Below are 12921 nucleotides of genomic sequence, written 5' to 3'. Positions count from 1 at the left end.
TAATAGCATGGTTCTCCCCAGTGGCTAATGGCAGGTCCTTGTCCTGTTGGCCCAATCCAATTCAACAAACATTTATTCGAAACCTCACGTGCTCTAGACAATGTGCTCAGTACTGAGGATAAAATGACAAGTTGCCCTATGGCAACTTCCATTCTTGGAGGGGAAAGAGGGAATGCAATAGGTAACAAGAGATTAGGACAAGAAAAATTGGGGCGGGACAAAGCTATCTTAACCAGGGGCGTCAGAATGTTTGGTTTCTCTTTCTGTCTCTGTCTTTCTCTTTTTTCTCTCTTTGTCTCCATACACACATATATATATCACACTTTAAAATGTTTTATTTCATTAAATAGTTCCCAATTACTTGTAAAAAACAACAACCCTTTTTAAAACTTTTGTACTCCAAATTATCTCCCTCCCTCCATCACATCCCACTCCCTTGAAAAGGTGAGCACTTGGATTTTGATTTTATATGTGATTTCTATGTTAGCTCTGTTACAAAAGAAAACAAAAACAAAATAAAACAAAAAGAGAGTTAAAAAAAATTCTGCTTCAAACTGCATGCAGAGTCTATCCATTCTCTCTCTGGAGGTGGATAGCATTTTTCATCATGGATTCTTTGGAACTATATTGGACAGGGTAGCTCAGTCTTTACAATTCATCCTTGAAATATTGCTGCTACCACAATGTTCTCCTGATTTTGCTCACTTTACTTTACATGAGTTCATATAAGTTTTTCCAGAGGTTTTTCCAACCATCCTGCTTGTTCTTTTTTATAGCACAATAGAATTTCAGCACAATCTATCATGAATAACCCTAACTTGTTCAGTCATTCCCCATTTGATGGAGAACACCTCAGTTTCCAAATTTTCTTCCACATAAAGAGCTGATATATATATATATATATATATATATATATACATATATATATATATATATATATATATATATTTCCCCTTTTCTTTGATCTCTTTGGGATATTACAATATTGCTAGATCAAGAGATTTCCAATTAGTTTTCCTAGCCTTTTATTATATGTTATGGGCCAAAAAGAATACATTTAATATTTCTGCTTTTTTGCATTTTGTAGTAAGATTTTTATGCCCCTAATACATAGTCAATTTTTGTGAAAGTGCTACATGCAGCAGGAAAAAGACATACTCCCTTCTATTCCCATTCATTCAGAGATCTTTCCTATCTTAACTTTTCTAATACTTTTTTCAAATCCTTGACTTCCTATTTATTTTATGGGTAGATCTATCTAGTTCTGAGAGGAAAAAGTTGGAAGAACACACTAGTATAATTTTATTATTTCCTTCTGTAATTCATTTAACTTTTTTTTTTAAAGAATTTGAATGCTATATACCATTGGGTACATATATGTTAATATTAATATTACTTGACTATCCATGATTCCTTTTAGCAAGATGTAGTTTTTCTGCTTATCATTTTTAATTAGGTGTACTTTTGCTTTTGCTTTGTTTGAGATCATGATGGCTACCCTTGTCTTTTTTGTTTTAGCTGAAGCATGACAGATTCTGCTCCAGCTCCTTGTTTTAACAGTGCTTCTCTGTTTTAAGGGTTTTGGGGGTTTTTTGTTTTTGTTTTCTTTTTCTTTTTTTTTTTTTTTTTGTAAATAACATGTTTTTGGATTTTGGTTTCTAATCCATTCTGCTATCGGCTTTCGCTTTCTACTTGAGCTCATTCCATTCACACATAAAGTTACAATTGCTAATTGTGCATTTCCCTTCATCCTATTTTCTTCTGGTTATCCTTCTCCTAATGTCTCTTTTTATCTTGTCCCTCCCCACAAGTCTGCCTGCATTAATGTGCCCTCTCTTTTATCACCTTCCCTTTCAATAAATCCCTTTCCTTCCTACTTCCCTGATGAATAAGATAGATTTCTCTTATCAATTGAGTATATGCATGAGTGTACACATATGTATATATGTATTTTCCCTTTTTGAACCAGTTTGGATGTGATATTCAAGCACTGCTCATCCCTCTTCACCCTTTTCTCCTCTATTGTAAAAGCTCTTCTTTGTGTCTCTTTTATGTGATTAGTTTTCCCCATTCTTTTTTTCCCTTTCCCTTTCTCCCAGGACATTGCTCTTTTTCACCTATCCAGTTTTTCACATAATTCAACATAAATCACTCCCACACTCTCATTTTATATAGTCTTTTTTATTTTCTCTGCTAAATAAAGTTCTTAGAAGATACATGTATCATTTTCCTATATAGAAAACCACACAATTTAACCTTATTGAGTCCCTTATGATTTCTCTTTCATGTTTATCTTTTTATGATTCTTTTGAGCCTTGTATTTAAAAGTCAAATTTTCTATTCAACTCTGGCTTTTTCATCAGGAATGCTTGAAAGTTCTCCGTTTCATTAAATATATTTTTTCCTTTAAAGGATTGTACTCAGTTTTTCTGGGTAGGATAATCTTGGTTATAATTCCAACTCTTTGGTTGCCTGGAATATTGTATTCCAACTCCTCTATTCCTTTATAGCTGCTAAAAAAATTTGGAATCTTGACTGTGCCTCCACAGTATTTAAATGATTTCTTATGGTTCCTTGAAGTATTTTCTCTTTGACCTGGAAACTCTAGAATTTGGTTATATTATTCTTGGGACTTTTCATTTTGAGAGCTCTTTCAGGAGGTGATCAATGGATTCTTTCAATTTCTATTTTCCCAGTATTTCTTTTTCTTAATTTTTAAAATGTTTTATTAAAACTTTTTATTTTCAAAATATATACATGGATAATTTTTCAACATTGACCCTTGCAAACCTTGTGTTCCAAATTTTCCTCTCCTTCTCTTCACTCTCTACCCTAGATGGCAAGTAATCCAATATATGTTAAACATGTTAAAATATATATTAAATCCAATATATGTATTTATACAATTACCTTGATGCACAAGAAAAATCAGATCAGAAAGAAAACAAATGAGGAAGAAAACAAAATGCAAGAAAACAACAACAAAAAGAGTGGAAATGCTATGTTGCAATCCACACTCAGTTCCCACAGATCTCTCACTGGGTGTAGATGGCTCTCTCCATCACAAAATCATTGGAACTGTCCTCAATCATCTCATTGTTTTTCCTAGTGTTTCTAGAATAGTTAGGCAGCTTTCCTTGATAGTTTGGTTTTTTTTTTTTAATATCTGTTGTCCAGACTCTTTCTTTGATGTAGATTTTAGGTAATCCAATAATTATTAAATTATCTCTCCTTAATCTATTTATCTGTTGTTTTTCTGCTGAAATATTTTGTTTTCTTCTTTTTTTCAGTTTATAACTGTTTTGTTTCCTGATTTCTCATAGAGTCTTTAGTTGCTACTTACCCAATTCTAGTTTTCAAGGAATTATTTTCTTCAGTGAACTTTTGTACTTCTTTTTCTCCATGTGGCCAATTCTGTTTTTTAAGGTATTTCTTCAGTACTTTTGTCCATGTTTTTCCAAGTTGTTAATTGTATTTTTGTAGTTTTCTCACATTGCTTTCATTTATTACTTAGTTTTTTTTCTCTATTCCTCTTAATTGATTCTAGAAACTGTTTTTAGTTTTTCCAGGAATTGTTTTTGGGCTTTTGTCCAATTGACTTTCTTTCAACCTTCACTTATGGCTTTTTTGGCTTCATTGTCTAATTCTAAGTTTGTATCTTGATCTTCCTAGTCATTGTGGTAGCTTTTATTGTCAGATTCTATTGTTGTTGTTGTTTGCTCATTTTCCACTCTATTTCTTGATTTGGAGCTTTCTGTTAATGTTGGTCTTTCTTCTGGGTGAGAGTTGGAGGAAGGGACTCTGTCTCAAGTGTCAAGCTTTTTCATCCTACTGTTTTAAGAGATAGTTCTGGGGTTTGGAACCTTTCAGTGTTTACAAGGTATGATCGAAAGAGAAGTATGCTCCCTGCTCTTTTGGTATGCATTTTGGTCCTTAGAAAGAGCCCCTGATCCCTTGAGATTGCAATCAGTACTCTTCCTTGGTGCTGTAGAAATAATACTATAATTCAGGTTCTCTGATACCTTGGGGCTGGAAGTCAAACTGGGCTTCTTGACTCTCCCTCCCCAATATGAACATATTTTATTACAAATCTAATGTACATTTCCTCAAAAATCGATTTAGAAAATTCCACTGATACACAATCTTCTGAGATGTTTGCTCTATTAATAAAGGCCATAAAATTGGGGGCTTAACATACATCTAGAATCTCTTTAATTTTTAAATCTAATATTTTAATTTATGGAATAAGACAAACATTTCCATGACAAAGTACAATAAAACAAGATGATTGTACATGAAACTACAAATCTGCTATGTACAATGTACCATTCCCTCCAAATATACAACAAAATTATCATGTAATTTTTTTTTCCTTTTCTTTCATCTGCCCTAGAGATGGCTACTGTTAAACACAAATAGGCATAAAAGTGTAAAATTATTCTATACATACTTCTATTGATCAATTTTTCTCTAGATGCAAATTATGTTTTTTTCATAAGTACTTTATAGATAATTTAGAAACAAAATAACTTATTTGCTCAAAGTCGTTCTTAAAACAACATTGCTGTCACTTATATAGAGTTCTCTTGGTTCTGTTCATTTTGCTTTTCATTATTTCATTCAAGTCTTTCCATATTTTTTCTAAAATCACTGAGCTCATCATTTCTGATAGCATAGTATTATTCCATCCCAATCATATATTACACTTTGTTCAGCCATAATCCAAATGATGGGTATCCTTGCAATTTCCAGTTCTTTGCTACCACAAGGACATTTTAGAATGCTTTACTCCCTCTTCATTAAAAGTGCTCCTCTCCACCCTTGCATTATGACCCCAATGTGGAAATAGGCAATGGAGTTGCTAAATAGTTGTACTCAGGGCTCCCACTTCAGCACAACCAAAAATACCCCTCTCTCTTCTTGAATTATGTCCCAGAAGCCAGTGGAGCAATGGGTCTGCCAAACAAAATTTGGTCCGATGTCCAGCATTAGCTCAGGGTTACTCTGTGATCTCTTTCTAAGCAAGTGCCTTCTCTGTTCCAGGAACCCCCAAAGCTTCTCTGGTTTCTGTCTCCACCACCTAATCCCAACACTGGCATTCATCCATCTGGGCCTCTGGACCAGCTTCCTCTCCCCTGTCACAGATTTCCCTTTTCAACCTCCTATCTTGTCTTCTCTGGTGGGGATACGGTGGATAGAGTGCCAGGCCTGAAATTAGGAAGACTAATCTCTCTGAATTCAAATATGGTCTCTGACACTAACTAGTAATGGGACACTGGGCAAGTCACTTAGACTTCCATGCTCCAGGTCCTTATCACTAAAATGAGCTAGAGAAGGTGGTGGCCAAGCATCCCAGTAATTTCTGCCAACAAAACCCCTCATGGAGTCATAAAGAGTCACACACACCGAAACAACCAGACAACATGTCGTCTTGGGCTGGAATAATGACTTTTTGTTGACTCTGGAACGCCAGAATTTGATTTATAGCATTTTTAAAAAAGTTATTTGGAGGGGAATATTGAGAGAGCTCGTCTGGATGCTTCTCTACTCTGCCATCTTGGTTCCACTTCCTAGGACACATTTTCAAGTTTAAGCTGAATTAACATACTCTTCAATATGTTCTTAAGTCTAGACAATCAATACTAATAAATAAATGCTTGATTTGCAGTGTTGTTTCTGAAGTATAAATGCTCACATTGCAATTTAACATTTGGCTCTAGTCAGTATGAGATGGTTCCAGCAAACATTTCTAAGATCTCTCTCATACTGAAGACAGTAGGATCCCTTTCTCTAATTTTATCCTTTGCCATGACAGACTTGTGGTCTGCTCTTACAAATGATTCCATTTGACTTGACTCTAAATCAGTTAGAAGTATGTCAGATTACAATAAATTTATTTCTTTTTGTGAGATGGAATTATAATTTTATTTTTAATAATAGCTTTTTATTTTTAAAATACATGCAAAGATAGTTTTTAACATTCACTCTTGCAAAACCTTGTGTTCCAAATTTTTCCTTTCTTCCTCCACCACTCCCCTAGACAGTAAGTAATCCCATATATGTTAAACATGTATTAATCTTCTATACACGTTTCCATCTTTATCATGCTACACAAGAAAAATAAAATCTAAAAGGAAAAAGTGAGAAAAAACAAAAAGTAATCAAACAACAACAAAAAAGATGAAAAAACTATGTTGTGATCCACATTCAGTCCTCACAGTCCTCTCTCTGGATGCAGATGGCTCTCTCCATCCCAATCTATTGGAATTGCCTTGAATCCCCTCATTGTTGAAAAGAGCTAAGTCCATCACATTTGGTCATTACATAATCTTGCTGTTGTTGTGTACAATGTTCTCTTTGTTCTTCTCATTTCACTCAGCATCAGTTCCTATAAGTCTCTCTAGGCCTCTGTGAAATGATCCTGCTGATTGTTTCTTATAGAACAATAATATTCCATAACATTCATATAACACAGCTTATTCAGTCATTTCCCAACTGATGGGCATCCACTCAATTTCCAGTTCCTTGCTACTGCAAACATTTTTGCACATGCATCAAGTATATTTCAATGCAATTTGAATTTCAAACAAGAAGGACCCATAAAGAAATTAATTCCAACATTCTCCCCTTCATTTTATAGATACATAAAATAAGTTTAAAGAGGTTATATTATTACCCAGGTGACAAGAAGTGGTTACTGGGATAGCCTCTCTTTCTGAATCCAGCATTTATTCCATTACATCCTAGGCTCCCTAATTGTCATTAAGGTGCTCTTTGAAATGGTCTAGACCCATGGCAAGGATGTTTAAATTATGATTAAATATAAATATATATAAATATAAATAAAGAATGATTAAATATGCTTCCCCAGCTTTTGGTATAAAAATAACTACCAGACACAAACCAATGAGAGGGGACCAGCATGGACATCATTTAGGGCTACATCATTAGGTGATATGTGGTACAGGAAAGAGAAGCTAGAAGACCCAAATTCAATTTCATCTTTGGTAGCCAGCTATGTAGTTTTGGACAATCATCTTAGCTCTTCCTCCATGTTTAGGCAACCCTTCAAGACTTCTTTTTGAGCCGGTAGTGACCTGAAGAGATGGAGGAAGTTTCTTCACCTGGGAGTTCCCTACAACAGTGAAATAAAATATTAAAACCCATTATTTCAGAAGAATCTGAGAGATGGAAGGGATCTCAGAGACCACCTGGTCCCACCAATGTCTATGAGAGAAACTCTCCCCTCTACAAGCCATCAGATGAGTGGTCCCCAGCCTTTGCTCAGAGACTCCAGGGAAGGCCAGCCCACTTTCTGTGAGGCTGGACTGCTTTTGTGTTACAGACTCCTTGCAATGACCATCCAGGGCTCCTACTTCTGACTCCTGGAGTCAAGCAGCAGAATCTGATTCTTTTTTTCACATGCCAGTCTTTTAAATGTTTCAACCTGGCTGTCAGATCCCTTAAACCTTTTCTTCCCCTGACTAAACATTCCCACTTCCTTTAAGCACTCCTTACATTGCATGAACAAAAGACCCCTAACCACCCTTGTTGCCTTCCTAGAGATACTTTTCACTTTATCGGTGTCCTTCCTAAAATTCCTAAAAAAATTTACTTTGGACAAAACCTGACCACAGAAAAGTGCCAGGATTACCCCTCCCTGGGCCCTCTGAGCCCCTTGGTCTAGATTCTAGGGAACCTAAGACTACACACTTTATCATACTGTTGACTTACATTGAGTTTGGACTTCTCTGAAACTCCCAGATCTTTTTCAAACTACCTTATTACTTAACTGTTTATTCCTCCTTGTCCTATATTTGTGAAGTTGATTTTTGAACCCCAGTTTAAGACTTTGTAATTATGTTGATTAAAATTGAGATTTGATCCAATAGTCTAAAACTAAAGTTAAAACTTTAATCCTGGCCTTGAGGGTGCTGACTATCTTCATGCCTTTATGTTTTGTAAAATTTATTTAAATGGAATATGAATTGAGTTTTAAATTATACAGGGAGTGGAAAATCTTGTGGCCACTTCGAATCTCTCTTATAAAGCCCAAGTCCTCAAGTCCAAATACTCCTCCTTTCCTGACAAACACAACTGCTTTTTTTCTTCATCTCTGTGCCTCAACAACATCTCTATATCATAATAGATTATAATATACATATAATTATACAATATGTAATAAAACTATAGAGTAAGATATATGTAATATATAATGCATATGTAATTATATATTATATAAGCATATAAAAATATTACATAGTAAATATTAATATTTGATATTTATATTATATGTAATATAATAATATATAAAATATACTGTAATATTATACATATATATGTATGTATATATATGTGTGTGTGTGTTTATATATATATTATTTTTAAAATACATGCAAAGATAGTTTTTAATGGTGGAACACAAAATATAGTAAATAATAGTGAGACAGATATAATAGGTGGGTGGGTAGATAGGTAGGTAAATAGATGGATAGATAAATAGATAGATAGATAGATAGATAGATAGATAGATAGATAGATAGATGATAGATAATTGGTAGATAGATAACCTCACTCATTAGCATCATACTCCTATTTGTAAAGCAGCACTACCAAATCAAATCTCTATTCTTTACCCCATTCTGTGTCTACTTTGAAAAGGCAAAAGCTCTCTGCCTTGTTCATAACTGGTTTCTGGCCAGAGTTCTACCCTAACAGGTGAATCCAAACAGAGTGGAAGGATGAATCAAGGTTTAAGGGAGCTAACTAGAGGGTGCTTACGAAACAGACTACTAGGAAGCAAAGGGGCTCTGAGTTCTCTCTGCTTGTTCACAGAGCACTGTACAGGACATGGAGATCTGGAGAACAGTATGTCAAAGTTTCCGGGAGCACTCCGAGGAGATCGGACATCACCTCATGAAGCAACAAGCACATGCCTTCAGTGATATGTCAGAGGAAGGGAGGTAATGTTGACTGCTCTGCATCAGTGATGGAAACAAGCCTTTGCCCATCGACCCAGGCATTGCCCTATGCCTCAGTTTCCCTATCTATAAAATGATAGAGTTGAGTTTGATGACATCTGTGGTCCATTTTCATGCTAGTAATATTTGTTATTCTATAACTCTCATACCCAGAGAAGGAGCAGAGCATAGGAAACCTGTTCCCTCCATCTGTGTTCTTGATTTTATTGAAGAATAAATAATAACTAAATGTTGAAAGTAGAAACTTTGGCAAAGAGAAGAATTGGGAAGAGGGACAAGGTTAATAGGAAGAAAAAGTTTATGGTCTTATGGAATTGGAGGAAGATCTGCCTTGTAGATGATACATGGATAGGTAGTAGAAAAATAGACATAAAAGATAAATAGATAGATAGATAGATAGATAGATAGATAGATAGACAGACAGACAGACAGATAGATAGGTAGATGATAAATTGGTAGGATAGATTGTAGGTAGATGAGAGAAAGAGAGATATGAAAAACAAAGAATTTACTAGGCATTCATATATAGTCAGAGAAGCCAGCCACTGTCCTTACAGACTTCTGGGGGAAAATAACCCATAAGAGCAGCTAAAATGAGTGAGGTGTAAAGGTAGCCAAGAAGCACCCTAAAAATGAGGGGTAGACCTGGGAAACAAAAGTTGAGTTCCAAGTTTCACAGGGAGGTTGGGGTAATGAGAATTTGGCTGAAGTAAAGGTTGACTGGTATGTAGGTATTCATTTTCAATACAAGTAACTTCTCAGATTTTAATTTAAGAAAAGGCTGACATTTCCAGAAGGGAATAGAACTGGGGGAAGGATGAGGGAAAAGCACAAAAAGCAGGAATAGAGAGGCAGTAAGTTCATGGAACATTAGCCTTGAGAGACAATGGAGTTGAATGCATAGAGAGCTCATTTTGGAATCAGGAAGACCTGTATTCAAATTCTGCCTCTGACGTGGTTCTTGGTACCTCAGTATCTCTGGAACTTTCCTGTAAGTTACACATCAGTTGGGATTTGTATCAGCAAAGAGAATTTCCACATTGATATTTCCCCATGTGGATAAAATCATAATTCTAGGCCACAAAATATGACCATATACATATAAATGAAGGGGATGTTTTAAGTAGTTTCAAAGGACTAATTTGAATAAATTTGGGGGAAAGAGAGAGGGAGGAAAAATTTCCTCCTAGAAGATGATCTGCATGCTGCTGTTCTTTTATTCACCTGCAGGGAGGAGATGAGGCAGCTCCACACTTTACGTCAAGACCTGCACCAACAGGTAGCGGAGCTGGAGTTCCAGCTCAGTGACCGAGTTCGGCAGATTCAGGAAGGGATGCTTCTGGTATGAGACGTTGGCCACTAACTATTTCCATGACACCTTAAGATCTGTGTCCTAGTTCCAAGGCTAATTTCCCTTCCACTATGCCAAGGCTATGTGAGCCTGGGCGAGAAATAACCACTTAGGGTACTAGGCCAGTGGGGTCACACTCAGCCAGAAGTGAGGTTCATTAAACTCTATAAAAGGATCCTTGAAATTGGCATATTGACTTAGAAAACCACATACTGACATTTTCTGTGTTTTATTGTATTTTATTTATTGTTGTTAAATATTTCCCAAATATATTCAATCTGGTTCTGACCACATTTGACACCTCTGGTATTCTTAGTTCCTGTGAAGGTGCTAACTTGTATTGGTAGAGGGAATTTCTTCACCTGGAGTTCCCTATGCAAATGAAATTACAAGCCTTCCTCCTATGTTTCATCCCATAAAATCAATTTGCCTACAACGTAGTTTTTGGTTTCCAGAGTTTGGTGAGTTGACTTTATGTTGTTTTTCATGGTAACAATAAGCAGACCTATTTGCATGGAACTTTAAATAAGTGATCAAGAATAACATGAAAATGGTCTAGAAAGATGGGCTGGAAGAACTTTTCCTACCAACAGAAGAGTTGACATCAGGGAGACATTGAAAGTTCTTGAGGAAGGGAGTGATACTGTGGGCTGTATTTGTCACCTAGAGAGACTGGTGCCTTACCTGTTTTTCTCCTATTTTCCCTCAAACAGTTTGACCAGCTTTTAGAAGAACAATCCCAACTCTGTTCAGAACTGGGCCTCTCTTACTGGGGAGAAGGAAGCGAGCCAACTTTCCATGCTGACTCAGACATTCACAAGACTGTGTCCCCCAGGGCTCCTAGCTCCGTCATCGAAGGTCAAGGGTCTCTACTCCCAGAACAGACCAGGGCATGTGCCCTCACTTGGTCTTCCCCAGCAGGCAGTTTAGAAATGGCCCTCCAACCCCCAGCATTAGCAGAGCAAGACTTTTCAGCAGCTTCCTGGGATCAGCATGCGAACAGCGAAGGGAAAAGGGGCTCCAGCCAGAGTCGAATGGACCTCAAAGGCTTTTTTTGCAAAGTAAGAGAGTATTCCATTATCACTGAACCAAAATAGTATTATTTCTCTTCTTTGGGCAGAGAAATGGTACTGGCTAACCGTCTTGCCTCAGTTTCCTTATATCTATAAAGGGAGCTCTAATGGTGGGCTTGAAGGTCCCATAATCCCATGCTTCTATGAGGCTGGCTGAGCAGGGGGTTTCAGTGGAGATGACTTCAAATCCTGCCTGTGTACACCCTTGATCCCAATTCTCCTGGCAATGAGACATACACAGAAGAACTTTGTCCCCTAGGGGCACCCCTTAGATTTGGTGATGTATATCAGCTGATTCATCCGCTTATGGAGCCCAGCCAGCAGGCTTTCCCAAATAATTTATCCTCAGGGCTTTCATGTACTGAGGTTGTTGTTGTTGTTTTCTTTCCCAGCTAAAGAAGACTCTCAAGAGCTCTTTTGGCAATGAACCAGCTGATGGACAAAATTGATGGAATGACAGAAGAGACAAAAAAAAGATGATTTGTTCACTGTTGGACAAGCCTCCACCTCCACATCAGTTCTGAGATTCCCCTCCATTTATAGAGATAGTGGGAACCTGGTAACATCACCTTGGGGAAAGACTTTCCTCTTTCACCCCCAGAATCCACTTGAAAATAGGTTGTTTCTTTTTTTAAAAAATACTGTTATTTAGTGGGATGGGAGTGGGGATGATCATATTTTTCCAAGATCAACTGACTTCACTTTCAGCCTATGCAGCTAGAAATGATTAATAATAAATCCAATGGAACTCTTTAAACTTGGATTTCCCTTAATACATGCAGGTCTTCTACCCCCTGCCTCCAGCTAATCATTAAGATTAACAGATATGTACTTAGTGATTTAAAGTTTTCAAAGAGCTTAAGAAATATTACCTCTTTTAAGCTTCACAATAATTTTGCCAAGCATGAAGTACAAGAGTGATTAGAAGTACAAGAGTGATTAGCTCCATTTCATAGAAGAGGAAACTGAGAAGCAGAGAGGTTAAGTGATTAACCACAATTAAGAGTGATCAAAGGTGGGATCTGAAGCCAGTCTTCCTCTAACCTCGAAGACCAGTCCATTAACCACTATCCAACATAGCTTAGGTAGATGGACCTCAAGTCAATCCCTATTTCCAGAGTAAGGAGGACCCATGACCAATTAGGTTTTCAACTTTTCCTTCAGAAGCTCAGACAAGGAAAAAATTGTCTTTAGTTGGTAGGAAGAAATGTGGCTGATGATGCAGCTAAGGAGACTGAAAAAGAGATTAGAAAGAAGGAAAGAGAAGTCACTAAAATTATGGAAGAGGAGCGTCAAGAATGGAAGGGTGATGAACAGTGATCCTGGAGGACAGAGAAGAGTCACAGAAACTAATGAAGGAGAGAGTGTCCAAGATAAAAGGATGATCAACAGTGATGGAAGCTATTCAGAGAGCAAGACTGAAGAAGAGATTCCTGATGAGCTTACAGAGAACAGTTCCACTTGAGTGGCAGGGACTGAAGGTAGATTATAAGGGTTAAGAAGTAAATAGGAGGCG

The 12921-nt window shown here is 36.7% G+C and overlaps 1 protein-coding gene across 3 annotated transcripts in view; it reads left to right on the top strand.

Moving 5' to 3' along the window:
- The window catches only part of ITPRID1 (ITPR interacting domain containing 1), a 121231-nt gene extending 108602 nt beyond the window's left edge, over positions 1-12629 (top strand). For all 3 annotated transcript variants that reach the window (XM_074284355.1, XM_074284356.1, XM_074284357.1), the window contains 4 exons: positions 8836-8963; positions 10212-10323; positions 11046-11393; positions 11798-12629. In XM_074284355.1, the coding sequence (XP_074140456.1) occupies positions 8836-8963; positions 10212-10323; positions 11046-11393; positions 11798-11854 (645 nt within the window). In that variant the 3' untranslated portion in view covers positions 11855-12629. The remainder of the gene's footprint in view (positions 1-8835; positions 8964-10211; positions 10324-11045; positions 11394-11797) is intronic.
- Positions 12630-12921: the final 292 nt, after the last annotated feature.

The sequence above is a fragment of the Sminthopsis crassicaudata genome, chromosome 1, assembly GCF_048593235.1.
Source record: "Sminthopsis crassicaudata isolate SCR6 chromosome 1, ASM4859323v1, whole genome shotgun sequence".
Taxonomy (NCBI): Eukaryota; Metazoa; Chordata; class Mammalia; order Dasyuromorphia; family Dasyuridae; genus Sminthopsis; species Sminthopsis crassicaudata.
The sequence above is the reverse complement of the archived record's forward strand: the minus strand, read 5'-3'. Positions and strand labels throughout refer to the sequence as shown.